This window comes from Hippoglossus hippoglossus, chromosome 9 (genome assembly GCF_009819705.1).
Source record: "Hippoglossus hippoglossus isolate fHipHip1 chromosome 9, fHipHip1.pri, whole genome shotgun sequence".
NCBI classification, from domain to species: domain Eukaryota; kingdom Metazoa; phylum Chordata; class Actinopteri; order Pleuronectiformes; family Pleuronectidae; genus Hippoglossus; species Hippoglossus hippoglossus.
In genome coordinates this window covers 24,358,528-24,381,377 of record NC_047159.1, presented here as the reverse complement: position 1 = coordinate 24,381,377, position 22,850 = coordinate 24,358,528, and the positions used below count along the sequence as shown (strand labels likewise).

General features: G+C 41.2%; 1 protein-coding gene across 1 annotated transcript in view; it reads left to right on the top strand.

Annotated features, from left to right (window-relative positions):
* Positions 1–22,850, top strand: part of tacr1a (tachykinin receptor 1a) — a 53,992-nt gene that overhangs the window by 17,187 nt on the left and 13,955 nt on the right. The window contains exons 3-5 of the mRNA XM_034596185.1: positions 14,310–14,460; positions 17,298–17,494; positions 20,944–22,636. Coding sequence (XP_034452076.1) covers positions 14,310–14,460; positions 17,298–17,494; positions 20,944–21,289 — 694 coding nt within the window. The 3' untranslated portion in view covers positions 21,290–22,636. The remainder of the gene's footprint in view (positions 1–14,309; positions 14,461–17,297; positions 17,495–20,943; positions 22,637–22,850) is intronic.

The following is a 22,850-nucleotide window of genomic DNA, read 5'->3' as shown; positions in this document are numbered from 1 at the left end:
CCCTTAGTTAACAGCATTGGGATGTGCTTTTTGTTTCCGCTCATGTTCACTTTTTTGATATACAGTCTCTAACCCTAACCCTAACCCATTTTAGTTAAGGCTAGTTCGGTACAATACGGAAATGGATAATGGATTCCTCGTAAGAAGACATTTTGTTTGAGAGAATTCAGACATGAAAGATGTTTAAACATCCCAAATCTATAATTATGCAGATATATAGCCTCACTCACCAACTGTTCTTAACAGGAAGTTTCTTAAAACCTTCTGACATTCACCAATGTTTTCTTATCTGGGATTTGTTCTTTGGTAAGAACAGAATCTAAACTGAAGAGAACACTTACACACTCTCTACTATTGACATATTTGTGCAAAAATAATTATTAGTTATTTTGTTTGTTTTTTCAGTTATAAAGTTGTATGATAGGATTTAAATTACCATAATATTTTGTTGATATGTGGTTATTTAAAACTGAAACACACCACTTAAAAGTGTGTATTAAAATCTCACATTAAAAATGCATACATTTCTTAATGTGAGATTTTACACACATGGACATGTATTTTTATTCACAAAAAAACATGTTTGCATATTCAATTTGTGCACCACTGTCATTTTGTTCAGGCATTTTTTACATGCTATTGGATTATGCTTATTAGGAATAACTGGCACGCACTTCCATTTTATGAAGACAATAGCATTCATCAATGTAATGACACTGGTGCAAACAATTCTAGACAGGTTTCCTTCCTAGGAACTTTCCTGAGAACAAATTTAAAAAACAACTAGGGTATTGGTGCATGAGGCCTATTTTTCATTATTAACATTAACATCTAGACACAAGATGTCTCACGCTTCGCTTTAAACTCTCAGATTTCAGGTTTCCACAAAACTCTTTTCAACCTTCATGTTGGACCATGACTGGTTTCCAGACTTGCTGTTATGTTGCTCATAATTACACGTGTCGAGCTGGGTTTTTTATACAGAGAGTTTTCAGCAGATGAATGTAAAAACATCCCTGTAGTGTCAAACTCAAGCCACATTCTGCACAGTACAGCTTGAACATCCAAATGAAGCAACAATAAACCAAACATAGCTTCCAGTGGAGGAGGACTCAGATAAACCAAGTGTTATCTTTCCCATGGGAAGGTTCAAGCGCAGTCCACTGTAGAGGTTTGACAGGATGCTTGTCAAACATCATTTATGTTAATGTGATGCAGCAGGGTGAAAGAAATTTACAACAAGCACTAAGAATGATTTCAGGCACTGTGTGACCCTGGTGAGGCAGCTCAATGACAGTCAGTGTTGACCAGTCACCTTTCCTCCAGATATCATCTTTCCTTGAGCTGCTAAAATAGAACTCAAGGCCTCTTCTATCACACCAGAGGGTCCTAAACATGAATGTGAATCATTGTAACGCTCTCTGTATTTTACCTTTGCGTGTGCAGAGGAAATAGCTGTCGTTGCTGCCAAACCGCGCCAATTTCATCTCTCCTCGCCCCTTGATCTACAATCAGAAGAAAAGGCGAGGTGATGCATTGCAAGCGTGTGTGTTAATCTTCCTCTTGCACAGCCCCAAAACTTCTGAAGCTGCTTTAGAAAGCAGGTTAAATGCATCATACCAGTAAGTGATTTATTCATACTTTACCTCTACCTAGTATTCTTCAATTTCCGCCATTTGTCTTTTTCTAATCCCACTGGCACAACTGGCCGACACCCAGATCAAAGCACAGCTGCAGGTACACTTCCACAAAACGCGCACACAATACTATTGGAGCTAACACAGAAAAACACTCGTACAATGACGCACGTATGCAGGCACTCAGCAACATGGCTCTGATCACAGCTCTGCTGATGGAAACCTCTCAGCTCATCAGCAGCAATGTTTACTCTGCTCGCTGCCAGCCTGCTATTGCCTTCCCTTTCAACGGCCTCTGTCACATTTCTCCATGGAAATATATTTTGTTATGAACCGCACAACAGCAATTTCATTGTTCATGATGGGATGCCTGCTGCACATATTACTTTTTTAATGAAACTTTAATCAGTGACACGTAGAATCTGAGTGAGAGCACAGTAGTCATTCAGCTCAGCTGCTAAAGCTGTAAATGGCATATCTGATTAAGGTTGACCTCGGGTCAGGTCCCACGTGGCTTCCTTTGCAGGAATTTCATCATCGTCGCCATCACATGCTGTACGACGGCCAGTCCCACAGTCGGTGAGAATTAGTAATTCAGGTCTCATAGTTGAGTATTAATAGATGACACTGTGCGTCAAGTTTACGTAACCTGCTCCACCCCCACCACACATACCTCACCCCCTTATACACTCTGACCTATAGAGACACCTATGAGTGAGCAGAAGAATAGAAATCACACTGTTGCACGTACAGGGAGGCTGCAGCAGCAACTTACAAAACTAACTTCCCCCTTAGTTTTTGTCTGAAGTGTCTCACACACCACACCACACACACGCACACACAGACACACACACACACACACGCACACACACACACACACACACACACACACACACACACACAGAAACGGACTAACACGTATTAGATACCAATTAGCATGTTAAAGGTTATCTACATTGTCTCGAGATGACCGACGACTCCAGTAGCAGCTCATACACTTTTCCACAGAAGTGTGGTATGGATTTAGGCTTCTCACCTCCGGAGCTTCCTGACGTCCGTGGCCATCTGAACTGCCGGCACAGGTGGCCGGTGCCGAGACAGCTGGGGCTAAACTGCGTCTGAGGAGCACTCTGGTCCCAAAGTCATTGTGTGTGTGAGACAGTTGAGGGGCAGATGAGGATGGGGGACGTCTCTGAATGGTAGACGATGTGGTGGTTTAATACTTCAGCTTCAACTTAAATTTTTAATTAGCGCATTTTCCTGATTCCTACTCAAGGGCTTCCCACCTTTGATTAGAGAGTGTTAAACCCGTCATAGATATATAAATGTCACGACGTAGAGAATTCCTAAACAGTCGACTCTACGCAAGCATTGTCCTTACAAGGTACAAGACGGTTTGAATCTCTAGGTGGTGTTGAGCCATGTTCAACTCATGAATGTAGATGTGATTTCATTTAATCAAAGAACAGTCACATAGTTTAGTTTACAGCTCAAAAAACACATGTAAGTGTGCAGTATCTCTTTCATTTCTACACTTGCCTTGTATGCAAGCCGTTGTTGCAATGTGCTTTTGTCATGATCGACAATGTTTGTTACATCAGTGATTCCCAGCCACATCTGCTGTTTATTCAAAGTGAATTTATATTGAACGTATCACACATCCAAATTTGACACTGCACTTCCTTGGGCCTTTAATAATACGCATGCCAAGTGTGAAGGTGATACGATAAACAGTTCTCATGATAAGTGAACCACATACAGACAGACTTTAGGAATTTGCAGATAGATAAAGGCCAACTCATTGTTTCCACCTGGGGCTCTGTGATGTAAATTTCATTATTACATCTGCCCAGGTCCAGAACTGGATATCTCAGGTAGCAAAAGATTGAATTGAGCATGTGAATCCCAACTGTTACATTCCAGTGATGGACCCAGATGATGGACTAATCTTACAAGTTACAGATGCTCGGTGGAAGAGGTGCTAAGGGTTTGGGTGTTGCCCCATTATGTGCATCGAGGACAGTGATCAGCCTCCCGAGCTGATTCTTAACATGAAACCAGACTTTCTTTGTTAAAAGCACCAAACCACACGGATGTTACCCTGAGGGATTAGCTGCTTTAGAGGCTTCCTGTCACAGTGCCAGAGTCATCCAGTGAGTGATTTTGATGAACATTCGAGTGGATGAAACTGAATGACTGTACGACCAAGGTGTCACTTTTCATGGAGCTCTCTAAACTTGTAAAATAAAACCCGGTCACCACAGGTCTCTTGTTGAGTCACTGCCTTTGCGTGTGGCAGGTGGTTTAATGGGGTTTTCATTGATTGACTATAACCTCTAACCCGTAATGTGTGCTCCCCGACCAAACCTTTCGTCGTTATAAAATAAACCATCTGACTTCCAATTTGGGCTGTTAACCCAGTGAAGGCAGCGAGAATACACAAAGTGTTCTCATTTTGGAGAACCTTCCTCACAGCTTTTGTCCTTGTGAGAATATATGCTTGTCGTGAAAAGCCTCACAAGATAGATTGACTACTACACGCACATGCACTGTGTGGATACGCCTGGTAGATGTTATTAGACACACACAGAGAAAATCACGGACTGAGCACACCTAGTACTCTGTGATCTCTCCCCACTAAATTGGGCTTTGCACGACATGAGCCTGTGATTAGTGCCAGTAAGGTGGCGTGGAGCAAGGTCCTGTTACCCCCGGTATTCCTTTGCCTCTGCTGGCAGGCAAAGTCAAAAGAACAGCTGCCCCTTCTCCCAACACACACACATTCATTAATTATGTACGCTGGTACCGGCACCCACATGATTTAATAAGCAGGTGCATGCACAATTTTATGTGGCACCTTCCTTCACATAACCTGCATATTGTATTGGTACACATAATGGCACACACACACACACACACACACACACACACACACACACACACACATACACACAGTCGCAAGAGCCAAGAAATATGGTCGTTTGAGGCATGTTTGTCTGCTGTGAGAAGAGAAGAGCCAGCAGCCCCAGAAATTAAAACAATATACGTTTCTGTGTATAATTTGTCAGTGTGCGTGACCTCCACTGAGTGTGGTTTCATTGATTCAGCCTGTACGACAGCAAGGTGACATAGTACAGCTTCTACTCCCCCGAGTGTCATCCATCAGTGGGAGCCTCGGGTCCCTGGGGGCCTCCCGGAAGACAGGCTCTGTTGGAGAGTCACTCTGCTCTTACAGGGTACAGCTGGTACAGCTGTTTCACTGTGGATGAGGGAACTTTAAAATTGTATTGGTTGGTTGTTTTCTGAAATGGAGTATTTCCCTTCCATTTAAAGCCACTATATACCTTACTCAAACTGTTCAGAGAGAAATACTCCACAATATTTATTCAACACTGATAAAAAATCGAATATATGCCTATAACATATGATCTTATTGCAGTGATCTTCCTGGAAAGATTTTTTTATTATTATGTGTCTGCCCAATTTGGTCTGGACGTTCTGCGGACTTTGTTTTTCACATATGAAGAACACAGTGGAGGATTCTCGGAGTCAGATGTGTTGACAACAAAAGGAAAATCTGAGTCAGAGTGTTCAGGCGAGGGTGGCGCAGCATGCAGGAGGCGGAGAATGATGTTTTTGGACATATATCTCCCTGTGATTGGACTATGGTTTTGTATATTTGGATTGATCTTTCTATGCACCCTGAGTTCATTATTTCCGAGTTTTCTTTTGAAATGTCTTGTGTGTCTCTCTAACTTTACTTTCCTTTGATCTGTCCCTGGATTTCTTCCGTTTTGCTCTTTTGTCTTTTGTTTTTTCCCAATGTTTCAGTTTTTACCACCTGTGTTGCTGTTTTTGTTTCCTTTTGCTTCCTGTTGTGCTGTGCATGTAGGAGACTTGATGGAGTTGACAGACAGAAGTTATATATCTAACATTCAGCTGCAGTCATGTTAAGGCTGCTGCACACTAGAAGATAATTGCGCCGGTTTCAAAACCCCCCGGGCAATTGCGAGGCGTTCCCGAAGTAATGTTAAAGCTACCAACTGAGTCAGAGCCTCCCAGCTCTCGAATTGTAAACATGTTCGATATAATTGACTCAGAAAGAAACCTGCAATAGCGAGAGAGAGACAGCTAACCGGGAAGCGTCACCAACTCGATTTTGGGTGCTTGTACAGCTGTGACTCAAAACAACAATACATGTCCAACTCACCTCAAGCTCGCTCTGCAAAATGTACACGCCCTCTAAGCCATGACTAAATCAATATATATATTTTTTTTGCTGCAAGTCACGTTTAATCCCGCGAGTGCTTCACTCTCCAGTTCACTTGTGTCCTGGCTTATAATAATAGAGAGGACATTTACAGGACATATATCACCAGTGTTGACTTCCTAAGACAGAAGATGACAAATCTTCTCAAAGATCAGGCGAAGGTTTAACATTTTATTAAAACTATAAACATGCATTACCAGTCTGAGTCAGTCTGTACACTGTGTGCGAGGCAGGCTGTTCAGCTCCCTGCAGCGGGAATCGGTACGATATTGATATTTAAAAATACATAACTGCGACGAAAAAATATTAAAGCATTTATACCCAGAGCACTGAAATATACATCAGAAAATATGTATTCTGCTTTTTAGATACTTCTCACTTCTCACAGCTGATGTCTTGCAAGCAGCGGCATTCACAAACGTCTTCATGTGTTTGAGAATGTAAGTGTCAAGAAATTTGTGGCCGCACATCTTTCATCTCTTTGTAAGACGTCGTCTTTATTCTCAGAAATGTCACAAGAAGTTTTTTTTTTTTTTGCTTTTGAAATCGACAAACGCAGCAGCTCCCAACATCACATGGGAAGCTCAGCTGAAACTGTGAAATATACTCAACTATATTAAGAAGTGTGGGGAACTCTGATTTAAATCCTGACCCAAATTAGTTTCAAGTGTCAGGACCACACACCTTTACCCAGATAATGACTTTTGCTTCGAGTAAATGCTCATTTTCTAAACTATAAGGTGATTGTCACAGTACAACACAATACCTCTACACTTTCAGTAGGTGTGTGCTTTTGGAAGAATTAAAGACAAAAGATGTGTTTCAACAGAAGCTTGTCAGTTTCCAACCTCCCCTCAATGACACACTTGAGCTGATGGATTCAGTTTTTTATGGCACCATTATATTATTAATTCTAGCAACGGCTGTTTTTTTTCCTGTGTTGCTGGAACTGGTACCTGCCATCACCATCTAACTGCAAAACCACTTTAATCATGCAAATCAGCTGGAGGAGTAAATCAATCCATCATGTCTCTCGGCAGGATTTACACTTCATGATTTACTGTCTGGAGGAGTTAGGGTGAAGGAGCACTTCAGAACGAGTCCATATGCCACTTAGACGGATGCGGCATCTGGTGTCATGAGTGTGTCATTTTCAGCATCACTGTTTTGTGGAGTGGCTTTTGTTGACAGGATACAGTGTGCAGAGCTGTGTTTGATCAGCAGTGTTCAAACACAGTGGGAGGCTGTGGATACTACTTCGTTTTAAAACTAAAACGATCTCTGTCCACACAAGCAGATTTAGCTCCTTATCTGTTTGTGGCACATGTCGATGCCACCGGGGTCTCCCCACAGCAGCCAGGGACCAACCAATCACTTTTCAGAATTATATTTTTCAAACGGCACAAACATCAATTTCAAATTAACTCAAAGTGGCCAGCAGTTTCTGTTGGCGTGGCCTCCATGCCCACACTGTTTTAATCTCAGTCCATAATAACACACCTGAAAACATCACGTGACCACTCATTTACACTGGGCACAAGCATGCCAGTGTAAACAGGAAGGCATGAACAAACAGTTGTATCGTTGTAAAATGCAGAATTTAACTGCTCAACAGCTGTTAACAAAGACGACAGAGTCAGCAAAACAATGATGTTTTCTGCCGGAAATGTGATAAGAACCTGAAGAATCAACAAAGTCTAAGCGGTGACCTAAAAGACCCAATTAGCACGCAGTTATGAGTGTCTAGGTCATCGTTTCCAAACATCTCCCTTTCTGCCCGTCCAGACTAAACAGCTGCCCCGGAGTTTTCAAACTAAAACAGGGCCAGCAGGCATATCCATAGCCGAGTTGATGCATTTCCAAATGAAATGGCAGTAGTGTGGATGTAGATTGTCCACGTCTGTATCCGCAATGAGTGTGATACTCACAACTTCTGACTTTATGGAAGGTTAGTAGATCTCCTAGATTTCCCACAGTTTTACTAACAAGCTTTAGCAATAGATGAGTCAAGAATGGAAATATGGTTCCCAATGCTCTGCAAGTCATCACATGAAATAAATGGACCAGCCTTCTGCTCCTCTATGTGTTAACGAAGACACGTATCTTAGACAATGCTGATGATTTACCATTGTTGATCACCTGTTGTCCTTTTTCATGTGAGTGTATTAGCAAGATGTTACAGTCAATTTCACACCTCTCTGACATTAAATTCAATGAAGGATGCCAAAGAGATCGAATTACTCTTCTGGCCCCCCCGCACACACACATCCACCCCCAAAATTGAATTCAGTAAACAACAGATGTAGTACACAGCATGTTGTCTGTCTTGTTTAGTCTAAACTCTTGAGACACGAACTCAAACATCAACGAATCCTGCAACACAAAGGGAGAAGGATTCAGAGTTTGTCTCTCAGCTCAGTACTCCTGCAGGCACCTGTGTGCATATAAATCACATATCTGCCACTAAGTGGATTGCGGCAGCTTGTGTTTAGTCTGAATTACCCCAGCCATATGGTAGACACTGTGGTTTGAGGCCTGCTCCTTTAGTTAACACTCTGAGTAGTGTTTCATTACACCGGTGTGGCAAAATGCTCAAATTCTTTAATTGGTTTTATTGCATTTCTCTTCTCCACTCATGTGAGAAGAGTGTGGGACGAATGCACGAGTGTCACTAATAGCTAAGTCACATTTAGTTAAGTACAACCATGACCATAGCTGTGACCCAGTTACATAATAATAATTCAAGCCCAAACATGTGGTGAGATAGTAACAAAACAAACGGGGCTTACCTTGTTTGTTCTATACCTTTGCAGTGTGAAAACATTATTTTGGAAAGTTATTCCAACTTTCTGACCAGACGCAGCAGGAAGGAACAATAGAAGAAGAAAAAGAAGCAGAGGCTGACAGGATTGCTTGCAGTCTTCACCTCGGACGATATAATGTTTGAAACGAAGAGGACATTCATTCTAATATGGTAATAATAATAATAATAATAATATTACAGTGACATTGAAATTAACAAAGTGAACTGGTTCATACATTTTTTTTCAATTTAAATGGAAATCCAATTTTCACAAACAAGCCCATCTACAAACCACTCAATGTTAAGTAACGTTAGATGCAGCCTATAGAGCTGATGATAACAGGATGCACATAGGTCAAAGGGAAGTCTTTATTCCTCTCTCTGAAATGCAATGTGAAATCAAAACTAAGTGGATCCAATGCAAACAATGAATCTTGAATCATGAAAAAGCCCAAGGTCTGCTCAAAGACCTCCTACTAGAAATGCTTGATATTTGAGTTTGAAACAGAAAGCTGCTCACCAGTGCAAATGGTGTTTGAACAGATCCAGAACAACAACACTAAAAAAATATTCAATCTTCAAGTAAAATGTAGAAGCAGTGCTCGAAGTGTGGCTCATGGGCTGTGTCTAATTTCAGTTCCTTATTCGTTCATTTAGGACTCCTTATTAACAGACTCAGTAGTTTACTCCACAGAGCAGTAGGTGAGATTTCAGACACTCACTTTATCACTTTATTTCCCCATTTATTGATCCCGCTCCCATTTTCTAGTGTTCATTGCAACAGAAGCTATTTTCTTTTTCCAGAGGAAAAGTAAGTACTTCTGTATTTGACTCCAAAACAACATTCCCTTGATAACTAATGGTAAGAGTTTGCACAGTTTATTCTAAAGACAGATGTGTACCTTCCGCTCCTGTCTCAAGCCATTCCTCATTTGTAGAGCAAACACTGGTCCTGACAGACGAGGGTAAATGGAAGTAGAAGGTGCACCACAGTTAATGAGCAACAAAAGCTTCTTCTGTTCTGGAGTCCAGCCCAGCATTCTCGCAGATGTCAGTACTGTCCAGGTGCCGTTGTTGTTGGTAAACTGCACAAACTGCCTATAAAAATTCTACTCAAACTGATTTATTTTAACATAAACGTTTTAATACCTCCACCAAGGAGGTTATGTAATCCCCCCTGTCCATTTGTCCATTTGTTGGTTTGTTTATGCCAAAACTGCAGGATGGATTACCACAAAACTTGGTAGAAGGGTGTGGTAGGGATTAGGAAAGACTCCATTCAAATTTGGTGTGGATCTATTTTTTACTTTAGGGCGTTTTTTCAACATTTTCACTGATTTTTCAGATAAGAACTCTGGCTTGTTTAGGGAACTAATACTTAGGAGTGTATGCAATTTGGTGAAGATCCAAATAAAAATCTGCACGTGAATTTAAATGTGGCTAAATAAGGGGACTGTCGGGCCTTTAGACTGTTGGTGGAGGTATGCACTCTACTGAGTACCATTCTAGTTCATACTAATACGTGATAAGACTCGGGCAGATAAGACTGCTCCATAGGATCACTTTGAAGTTTTGAAAAATCTACTCTTAGAAAGATGAAATGCTGCTTTTATATCTACTACTGTTTTATAATTTCCTCTTCACCTGCCACGATAAGTCGTTACTGGACCATCTGCAAAAGGTGCAGAGCGTTGCTGCAAGGCTGCTGACCAGATCCAGCAAGATTACCCACACCACACACATCCTAGGTTCTTTACATTGTCTTCCCATCATGTTCAGGATTCAGTTTGAGGTTCTTGTTCGCACACATAGAGAACTCCATTGTCATGTACCTGTTGTCAAGACCTTATATCACCAGCAGGTCACTTATATCTACTGACCAGGTTTTTTAAGGTCCACATGGTCATCTGGACTTTAAAAAACAAAGCTCCCATGCGTTTCAGCATCTACCCTTCTTCATAAACAGATTACCTTAAACAATGGTTTCTATTGTAGTGCTATTCAGCCAATAGAAAACTGCCACTCAGATATGGGTCTGTGGCCTAAAAGGTTGTGGGCACATACAAACTGACAGAAATCAAAGGACAAAATAAACAATGATTTTGGTTACAAAAAATGAATCACAGAACAATATAATACATGTTAACAATGACTTTGGTTACTAAAAACAAAACAAAAATACAAGTTAACAAATGTGTATAGAAAAACACTAAAATCTAGGTGATTGTGAATTTAAAGTCATGGCTGTGACACTGTTGCTCTCCCTGCTGTCGCCTTTATAAAGTGGCTGAAAACTCATTTATTCAAACTGGCTTTCAAACATTGTTTCATTTCTACTGTCTGGTTTTCAGCTGTTTGTTCATGCTTTATTTTCTCAGTCTTTTATTGTAAATTTTTTTTACATTTGTACTTTTTTACATTTACTTAATTTGGACTCGGCATACTACCCCCTAACCAGGGACTTTTTTGGGTGTAAAAAGATTTACCCAGAACTTTATTTGTACAAGCAGTTGCTACAAAGGTTCCTAGTTATAGGGAGGTTCCTGTAACTAGGAACCTGATAACCTCAATAAACCTGATCACAGGTCTAATCAGCCAAAGTCATTACAAACGTCTGTGTGAGCCTTACAGGCCATGTAGCATCTAATGAGATCAGGCAGCTCTGTAGTGTCTGTTTCTCATTTTCTTCATCACTCTGCATTATTCCCAGTTAAGACTAAAACAAGGTTTAAACAGGGCAGTTTTTTGGGCCAACGTCAGTGAATCCATAGTCCTCTCCTGTCATTTGTGATATCAAGGCTGCATGTTTATTAAAGGTAGCATGTAGCGAACCATACACAACTTTCCTCATGAGGGCAAAAAAACCCTCCCAGGATTAACTAATGAGCACTTAGGAACATTTTCAGTTGACTTAATAAATGTTCTTTAGTTTGCATTCACTTAATGTTGAAGGAGGCCAATAGTAATTTGGATGAAAGAGGATGAAGAGGCTGATTGCAGTACCAGCATACTTAAGAAAATAAAAGACTGGCAAAAACTACTTTACCACAGGGAGGAGTTAAGTGGTATTTTTGTTGTTTCTTTTTAAATGAAAATTTAATCCAAGGTTTATTTTATTACTCTATCTTTTGTTCGAACCTTTGTAACAACGCTTCTTTCATTACCATTGATTTAGCTTTGGACTGCTCAGTTAGACACATAAAGCAGACAAGTGTCCATAACTCTTCAGTTTTAAGTGCCTAGAGATCCCCTGAGGCTAAAGACTAAACCTGCTGCAGCTCTGATATCAACCATCCACGCAATGTCCTCTGGTGATCGGGTAATGCACCTTCTTCTTCATAAATATATATGTGCACACATGCGCACATACTCTCAGTGTGTGGTGGTTTGTACCATGAGGAAAGCTCCTGTGCTTCTGTGTATTCAGTGGCATTAACATAATTATAGTTAATTGCCAAGGAAACTGCCTGTGAGGCCCATCTGCAGCATTCACAGAAGGGAAAAGTGATTGTCCCTCCGTGGATGCTGGAGTCAGGGGGTCTATTCCCCCGTCTGAGCATAGTCAAACACAATATACACACTCTATTCAGTTTCTAATGCAATTTCCCACATATTATAATGGACGCTAATGCGTGCGCACACACCCACACGGACCACAACACACACACGTGTTCTAGCCATTTAACAAATTAGCAGGCATGTTACTGTGCGCACATTTTACAGGCAGTTAACAAGATCAAACACTGTGTCTGTGATGAATTAGCAAATCATTAGCTCGATACTGAAACTGTCATATTTAATTATTTCCTAAAGGGCTTAAATTCTTTGGACAGCCATTGGAGCAGAGGTCTTCCTGCTGATCCTAACATCCTAAGACACTAGTGACGATCAAGTCAGCCTTCGACTCAAACCAGTAACTTTTTATTTTGCTGCTTGCTCTGTCAGTGCTCCAGGGTTAGGGTGGATTGACAGGCTGGAAAATAGGTTCACAAGCCATTTTTGAGTAGGCTATGCCCACTGCCACTTAATTACCAAACATTTAATAAGCAATAAACTGACAGTGATTATATTTAGTTATCACCATATCCACTGCCTCCCACTATCCAGAAATTAAGCCAAAATATTGCGCCGATGACAGCATTTGGAGCCAGATTCTACACGGTAGTGACTGTCGTGTGGAGCCACGATTTCCATGAGGATAATTCACCAAATTTTTATAGCATCAAATAACTAATTAAAGTCAAACTTAGTATGATTAGAACTAGCTAAAATAACATAAACCATCTTTGAGAATTCGGTCCATGTCCCGCCTGCTAACATGGAGGAGGGTAAATGACCCATACTGCAGCCAGCCACAAGGGGGTGATGAACCTGCTTTGGCTTCACTTTTGGGGAGCTTTCATGTTGTCCATCTTTGAATACAGTCTGTAGTAACAAGTAGCTAGTCAGCGTGTAGAATAGCCCAAAATGGTAGGAAAAAAATCAATTGATGTTGTGTTATTGAAGGCTGCACTTAAATGCTCCTCCATAACCAGACTTCTTCTTAAGGTAAGGGCAGCCATTTAGCAAGAATCCTCAGATCAATTTTATTGATTTGAAGAGAATTTGGAGAATTTTATCATTTATGAAATTCTGCAGTAAGCTACAAGATGTAATGAATGCTGATGAGGTGACCGTGCGTACATCTTCACCTCCTGCCATAGCTCTTTTTAAACTAGTCAATAGTGGGGATCAGAGATTGATAGCCTAATTCCCATCATGTGCAAGGTGAAGCTAATTCCTAGATACCAATGGGAAGACACCAGTATAAATCAACAGATTAGAACAAGCAATGACATTTTTATATCAAATGATCAACAAAAACTGTTCCAATAAAAAAAAAAAATGCACCAGAAATGCTGCAAGAGGTGGATGGAGCACTTGATGGTTGGAATGGTTTGACTATTGTTCTATGTGGTGCATAGGAGGAGTAGTGTAGTGGTGTGTATCGCTCTTCTTGCTGTTGAAGGGGCTAGAGGAAGACTCAGGGATGGATTGTAATAATGCTTAACCTTCTTCATTTTTATGAGAGCATCTACAAAAACATAAGCCCACATTAAGGTAAAGATAACTGCATTTAAAACAGAGCCTTCCCCTAACCCTGACCATGGAGACAGAGGAAGCTTTTCAAATTCAAAGTGGTGGATGGCCTATCGAATTTATCATTGTCAACTGCACCGTCATCATCACCTTTGTGTGTCAAATCCTGCTTTTCCAGAGTTACCAGCTACGTGATCTATAGAAGCCATGGAAAAGAGTGGCATGGGTCTGGACAAAGGGGCAGATCCAGGAAGCTTCTAATTAATTTGATGCAGCTTAATTGAATCAAAGAGGACTATTAAGTCTTGATGGAGGTATGCGCTTTATTGCGTGTCATTCTGGTTTCCTTATTTAAAGCCCCTGCACAACAATAGCCTACATACACCACTGTTTACTGCTGCTTAATAAAAATCCTTCTTCTGGGGGTACAGAGGAGGCAGTGGTACCCAGAGCTCGGCCCTTGTATGTCCTAACCATTTATATGATTTATATGTGACCTGGGATGTATGTCTTCTTGTAGGTACTATGTGTGTGTGACCATCCTGATCTATTTCCTTCCTCTACTGGTGATGGGTTGTGCGTATCTGGTGGTGGGACTGACCCTCTGGGCCAGCGAGATCCCTGGAGACTCTTCTGATCGCTACAAGGAGCAGCTGACCGCCAAACGAAAGGTAACAAACACTTAATTAAGGAGCTTTTAAATAACCAATCCGATTATTCCAACCGTGTCACGTGCACTTTTGTACACAGCAGCGCAAGACTGGACGTGGCGGAAAATTTCCAGTCGCTCTACATCATTCCTCCAGTGATGAATTAATCATCAGAGCAGCATGAACCTAAATCTCAGACTCTCTCATCTTTTATCCTCTCTTCTTTGGTGGGTTTCCAGGACAGCTGCCGTCTTTTCACCTTCACTTCACTTCATCCTCTGTTTTCACCAACTGCTCTCCTCCTTTCTACCTCCTACTTATTTTTCACTTGTTTAAGTTCTTACACTGCCCATGTTGGTCAGGTGTGTTCACAGTTTTGGTGATGCAGTTCTTTGTAGAATACCGTTCACTGAAGAGACTTGCAGAGACTTTCCTTGTGACAAGGTTTTACTGCACTGATGAGATCAGGCCAGGTCAGCCTGTCAACATTTACTTTGATGGGTTTTTATCTAGCGTTGACATATGAAGCAGTTTCTTTTTAGTTTTCTGTACTTTCGATCACTCCTTCACTTTACATCTTACAGAGGCATATTATGGCCATGTTGAAGAATTTCTTTTTAGATTTTGAGAATAAAGTCAAAACAAGAATAAAAAAGAAAATTAGAAAATAAGCAGCAAAGAGATCCCGTTCTCTTCTGAGTTCACTCCTTAAGGCCGTGTCCCAATTCCTCTCCCTTGGCCCTACCCCTGGATATGATGGTGGTGTCCCCCCTCCAAACGGAGCCACAAGGCAGAGGGTTAGAAAGTCTTCCCCCAGGAATTTGGACACAACTCGCTATGTAATCAGCCGCCAACCAACAATATCACAGTGATCTGACAACTGAAGGACAGACAGGACAGATTGGTCTATTGATTAACACACAGTCAGTCAGTGTGAAGGGACGTTTGAAGGGCTAGATGGCCACTACCTCTACATCACATAGAGAAATGGGGCAACCCTTTACAGCCACGTGCAAAACAAAGGGGTAGGGCCACATGGTAGGTCTAAGGGGTGAAATGGGACAGGGCCTTAGATCCAAAATCTTAAACCAATCTCATTGTGAAACTGTTAAACCTCTTTGAATATCCCACAGATGTAACAAATGATATGAGTCACCCACTACCAAACATTTCCTCCTCCACAAAAGAGACAATGTCCCAGTCTGTGTGGTTCTTTCTTCAGATTAGATACATTTTCTTACACAATCTTTTCAAAGTCCTGATAGTTATGATAATGTGGTGCTGATGTGCCAAAATATTAAGTACCACACTATTTGTGAAACTTGTACTAAAGTTTAACTTAACTAGATGCTTGATATTCCTCATTCAAACACAGGCAACTGACGGATTTTCGGATATTCCTGTTATAATATTACATGTAGCTTAAAATGCTTTTTCTTTTAACATTACCAGTTTTTCTCAAAATATTCCAACTGTACTCTCTTTTATTCCAACTTTATTCTAAAACATGGCCCCAATACTCTGTTATAAGGTCTTGCTTTGAATCATTTGATTATTTATTCATTGGTCTCTAGCCACACTTCAACATGGCCCTATATGGCAACATGGGTTTGTCAGTCGATCCCCCACTTTGCTCCAGACTGAAATGTCTCATTTTCAATTGCAGTGGAGTTTAGTACAGGCATTCATCGTCCCCATAACTTTGCAGATAAAGTTGTGTTTTTTTGGGGAAAAATGTATCAGCGCACACTGGATGGATCAGTTCAGGCATGGGGTCTCCCTTAGGATGAATTCGATAATTCTTGGTGATCCATTTTCTACTTAGCACCATCATCAGGTCGAAACTCATGTCTCAAAGCTAATGATATCCACCTCAGCTGTACCAAGTTTTAAGTACTATTTATTAAATATGCTAAAAAGCTAATGCTAAGATAGTGAACATAGTCAAAAATCGGTTCCCCTCTTACTATAATGAGGCAACATAGATCTGTTACACCTGTCCATATACATTATTTTCAGATCACTGTCAGTGAGCAGTCTGTAACTGACAGTGCTTACGACGTGTCTTTGTGCATTCGTTTTCCATTTTGACAGACAAGTTCGAAGCAGTTGCCAGATGTTGGACTAACAGAGGCTTTTTAAAGGAGTGAGAAGGTGAATGCTGAGTCTTAAGAGGAGACAGTCACTGCACTGCAGCACTCTCATCATCTGAAGAGCAAAAAACTGACTATATAACTATTTCCTGTAACACTGTTGTGATTGATGGTTTTCCATGACAGATTTTATACTGCATGTGTTATACATTATTCATGGAGCAAGTACATTTTATTTTTTAGGACAGGTTAATTGTACCGAGATGAGATCTGTAACATCTGAATAAAGTAAAGAAATTGCATTTTGTCCATTCGTTAAAGGGACAAATTGAAAATTCTCCCATTATCTACTCACCACTATGCCAATGTAGGGGTAAACAGTGTTTCAGCCGAAGTGAATAAAACAACAGAAAAAACATAACATGCCTCCATACTGCTCGTGTGGTGTCATCCAAGTGTCCGCAATGTTGTGATTTTTCTGTTGTTTTATTACGTCTGAAGAAGAGGTCAAAATTGACTTAAATTGTATTGGATTCAGCTGCAACGCTGTTTACCCCTGAAACTCCAAAAGTGTTTTGTGGACTCAGACACTTCACCCACCATCACAGTGGTGAGAAGATAGTGAGTGAATTTTCATTTTTCTGTAAACTATCCCTTTATCCCTTTAGCCTATGTAATGCCTTCTTAACTGGTCAAATTTGGAATAAAGTAAGGAAGCAAAACAGTAAGAATGAAGATAAGATGGTGCTTTCATGTGTCCAACAGGTGGTGAAGATGATGATCGTGGTGGTGTGCACGTTTGCCATCTGCTGGCTGCCCTACCATGTTTACTTCCTGCTGCACCAGTACTTCCCTTACATGTTTGAGGAGAGGTTCATCCAGCAGGTCTACCTGGCCATCATGTGGCTCGCCATGAGCTCCACCATGTACAACCCCATTATCTACTGTTGCCTCAACGACAGGTTGGTCAGCACCGCCACACACTCACAAATATATTGATATCTTATTCATCATCTTCAATTTCTTAATTAAAGATGAACCTTTATATAATCAGGTTATTCCCACTGAGGTTTACAAGGGAGACTACAAGGAAGCAACACAATTTCTACAGTAAAAGTAATTAATATTTAAACATATAAAACACTAAAACACAGAGACAAGCTGGACTCAAGAGATTTTTTCCAGAGCTTTAAACGTAACGTTACAAGGTTTTAAAGCTGAAATCAATCTCTATTTTATTGTATGCATTAGGTGCCAAAAACCTTAAAGCTCCCTTTCCTAATTCAGTCAGGACTTTGGGAACAACAAATAGCAAATTGTCGATATAATGAAGGTTATGACTTCCATACTTCCTGTTTAATTTGCTTTTTAATACAAATTGACAATGGTGAGTAAGAGAATGACAGTTTGTAATAAATCAGTTTTTGACAAGAAGCCTCTACTTCATATGACATTTCCGTCAGTGTGTGTGTGCTACTGGTGTCAATGCTCATAGCTAAACAATGTAGATGACTTCAGCAAGCCAGTTGGTGTGTGTGGGTGGGCGTGTCTCAGCCCAGCCTTCCAGCACTGCTTTTTGAAATTCCAGGAAGAGACACATCAGACAAAACTCAGGGGGGAAGTTAATCAGTGAATGAGGGAAAGCATCTGTTTGCTGAATTTGTAAATCGGGTCGGTCCGGACGAAGCTCCTTTATCCTCTTTTTTTCTTGTGAAAGAGTGTTTTTGTAAAGAAATTACCAGATTTGCTGCAGTTCCACTTGAAGTCGCCGTATGTTCAGATCGCAGTGGAAGTAACTCGGCAGATGTTCCTGAGATGGCGTTGAGGGTTGACCAATCAGTGAAATTTAATTCAATACCAATTCGCTGTAACTACAAGTGGGAGTGTCTGGGGTGCAGAGAGCTGCATCCCGTGGAAAAGATTGCAAACCTTCAAAAAGGGAAATGTTTTTTTCCTGTTTACTGACCTTCAGGATAGTAGCCATTGACACACACACACATAGCAAGATCCTATCAGCTGCTGCCTTAGCGATAAGCAGATAACAAAGTCTGCTTACACTCACTTTAAGACCATTTGTCTGGAGAGAAACTCTTCTTACCTCTGAGGCCTCCACACAAGTAATGAAATATGAATAAACAAATGTTAAAAGCCATCTCTGAAAACTGACTGTGAACACCAAGAGTGATCAGCATTCAGTCTGTCAACAGAAATGTTAATGAATTTAAAGATGGTTATTCGGCAAAATGAAGGCAGATGGTCGACTCTGCTTGTTTTTTGTAATCTATCATCTGCCATTGTCTCTCCACGGCGGCCACCTGTTTATTGTCTTTGTGCTGTCAGAGAAATGAGATTTCACACTCGGCTTTTTGTGCCTCTGAAATTTATTCATGTCCTAAAAATGAAAATATGTGGGTTGGACCACAGTGAGCTGAGGTTTAGTCATCATTTTGTACAGGATATTGACTAAATTGTCTCCATTAGTTCAGCTGATTTAAATTCAAATGCTTGACCGATGGTGGACCTCTCCTCTTATTTTCCATCAGTCTCTTTGCACCTCTTCTGCTCGCTACAATTGCCATTTTCCCTTTTTCCCTTGTGTTTCTAAATTTCCGATCTAAAATAATTATTCCTGTCATCGCCTTCTCTCTACAATTTTATTTCCATGCAACTAAAGTAACACTGCAAAAGAGAGCTGCTGAAATGAGTCAACAAATAAAGGTCATCAGTAAATGCCACATTCAACATTTTGTGCTCGTTAATATTAAAATGCCTGAATTACAAACAATCTTTGTTCTCTGCCTATTCTTTCATCCCTATTAGCCATTGTACACACTCAACATACACACCTAATCAGAATGCAAACAGTAAATGAGACACTCCCCACACTCTCTGTTAGATGTCAAGCTGTGGCATATAGTAAACAGTGCTGTCAGATTGGGAAGATTTCCAGACTTGTCGCGTTTGATTATGTGAAGAATGAAAATAATAGTTGTCAGCTGATGATGCAAACACTGATTGGGTTTAGGATCACTGTGATTTATGCAAACTGCATTTTTTAACCATCTTCTATAAACTGTAGGAATTATAGAGCACTGGATGGATGCTGTTGGATGTTAGTGCAACTACAGTTAATATTTTCATAATATGAATGTTTCAAAGAACAATATAAAAACTATGTGACAACGTCAAAGAGGAAAATTGTTTTGATGAAGCGACAGAGAATTATCGCCTGAATCTTCCACTAGTCCTCCAAACCTGAAACATGCTGGTAGTTGTTCCCGTAGTTGTTCCTGATACCAGCCATAGAAAAACAGGCGTAGCAAACCTTGATTGTCATGGTTACAGTGATAGAAATGAGGAGTGCACTGGGAGCGGTAAACCAGACCTCCATCGCTATGGTTACAATGATTAATCATGCATTTCAGTTTATAAAACGTTTGGTTACGTTCAGGCACAAAAACGAGTTTGTTAGGTTTAGGGATTTTGTTGACCCATCAAGCTCTTTACACTTAGTCACCTGAATTCTTTGCTCCTGTCATAAATAGTACGTCCTCTAGCGGTCGCCTAATAAAATGTAACTACTAATGATCTTAGAGACCGAAGTCCTTGTGGAGAACAAAAGAGGTGTAACACATTGACCTAAATGCATTGGCTATCTGCCTTTTAATCTGCATTCATATAGCTGTTACTTGAGATGAGACAAAATGTCATCACCTACAAAAAGTATCACTGTTAGTGTTTGTGTAGAGAAGCATTTGACTTGACTTGTGGGATAAAAGAAACGAGTTGGAGTGTTAACAGTTGACAGCAAACAGAAGATGGAGTTTTGACCTGGATATCTACTGTCTACATTGTCTGAAAATATTGGCCGATGCCCCCAGAGGCTTATTCGTCGTCAGACAATAGCCGATGGGCTCTGTGCTGTGAAATGCTGCTAGCTCTTTCGTTCCTGGTCTGTTAAGGCCCTTTGCTTAAAGGGGTGATTGCTGGCTAATGTTAGAACCTTCAGACAGATACTGCTGTTTATCTGACACATATTGTGCCAGTTCACTGACTCTTTTTTTTTGTGCGTTTATGTTTTAGCATTTACAGTTTTTATGAGTTTTTTCATTAAACTAACTATGTTCATTGCATTGACTGTGTCATCATCTCCAACAATTCTAAAGACTTTCACAAACTTGATCTAGTCAAGTTAACCAGTAGATCAGATGTGTATTGTACCTGGGATTACAGATGATGCAGGTACAGTAACCTGCTGCCTTCAGATGACTGTAAAGGGAGTCAATCACCATGGTTTACTGTTGTAAGGGTTAAGAGTATTGTTTTAGATACAGTGGTAAATTTGAATTTAAACAAAACAAATTAAGACTATTAATTAATTGAATCTTTAATTTAATCTTTTCATGTACAGGTTTCGTGCTGGTTTCAAACAAGCCTTCCACTGTTGCCCCTGCGTCCCTAAAGGCTCGTACGAAGGGCTGGAACTCAAGTCCACTCGCTACCTGCAGACCCAGACCAGCGTTTACAAGGCCAGTCGGATGGAGAGCACCGTGTCTACTGTTCTTCAGGTCAGGGACGACATGGAACAGCCCAAGGTCAAGGCAATAGCAGGTCCAGGACCCTGTGGGGCTGCGGTCGGGGCCAGGCCACATAGCTCCTCCCTGGACCTGACGTCCAACGGGTCATCATCCCGGAGCGTTTCCAAGACGGTGTCAGAAACGTCCAGTTTCTACTCCAGTAACAACCAGCAGGAATAGACCACAAACACACAGAGAGCAGAGGGAGAGTATGACTTGACTGTTCACATTGCCTGCCTGTGTTCATGCAAATGTACAGCGTGAATGTGTGAGCTTGTCTGCAAGTAACTGTGGCAGAATTTTTGATGACTACATTTCTAGCGTGTCCATTGAAGTTCTGTTAGGTCCAAGATGCCCTTGTGTAAAGTACTCCCACTTCTGGCAGTGAATGATCAACTGGCATGATAGAGGTTTGCTCTGTGCCACAATGTGACAATGTGCATTTTAACTTGAGTACATTCCAGTTCAAAAGCTGAGCTGAAGCAGACGCTGGCACCTTCAAGCGTCACAGCCTCTGCTTGTCACACCAGCCTTCTCTCGGAGCAGGGAGAAGGTTCACACATCCTCACTCACACAAGCTGTGTGACTTCACACAGTCTATTTTAGAGAGGAGCTATATCCGCAGAACATCATGCTCTGAACACAGCCGCCTCCCGTTTTAAAAGGGGCGGTTCTTTGCGAGGAGACAGGAAGTTTACAGGAAGTTCTCTACACCTGTAGCAGGGAAGACGTGTATCTGTGTGTGTGTGTGTGTGTGTGTGTGTGTGTGTGTGTGTGTGTGTGTGTGTGTGTGTGTGTGTGTGTGAGAGAGAGAGAGAGAGAGATGATCAGAATGTCAACTTCGTCTCCCCGAGCAGACGTTCCTCAACGTCAGTGCACTCCTTCAGCTGTCTGGCTGACGGAGACCTCCGTCAATGACCTGCAGACATTGCTGAAAGTTCTGAAAATCACCTGAAACACCGGCAGCATCTGGCTCAGCATTCCTCTGAGCTTGGAGCATCATCTTTGAAAGTGGTGGTGGTGCTTCAGATTCTGAAGAGGCCAATAGCGGGCCTGAAGTAAAAACACTAGAAGATAAACTGCCCAGTGTGAGCCATGAGTCCCACACTCAGTCCTTTGTGACACCTCTAAACCCAGACAGCTCTGGCAGGTAGCTGTCAGATCGGCAAAGCACAGCAGATGAAATGTTTCAGTTTCCTTAAGAATCAATTCACTTTCACAGTAATAACTGTCCCACCAGCTGCCTGTCGGTCTAACCTGCTCCATCAGCTTTTCTTGGCCGTGTCCTGAATACAAGACTCCATTTAAAAAAATAAAAAATGTTGAATTACCTGCTGCTCTCTTTATGTAGCTGCTCTGTCCTTCCAGCTGGCACTAACATGCTCGTGCAGTGATTCAGCTGGATTACATTTACACCTCACAGTCATGTGTCTGTGATTTGTGTGCATCTGTGGTTCTGTAGGTGACCAGATCTATACCCCCTTTTCAGACATGAACTCACAACAACGCAGCAGGAGATCACATGTTGTTGTTTACAGCACATTGACCCAGGCCCTTATCACCAAAAGCTCTCTTGAAATCTTCGTCGGTGTCTTCTACGTGTCTAGCACTGAGATATTTTGATTATTTTTGGAATGTTTTTTATTTCCTGTTTTGCATCAGTCGCGTGGGAAAACCTTTTTATCTATGCGCCTCCTCGCTCGCAGTAAATCCTCTGGAGGATCTCCTGCTGTGTTCTCAC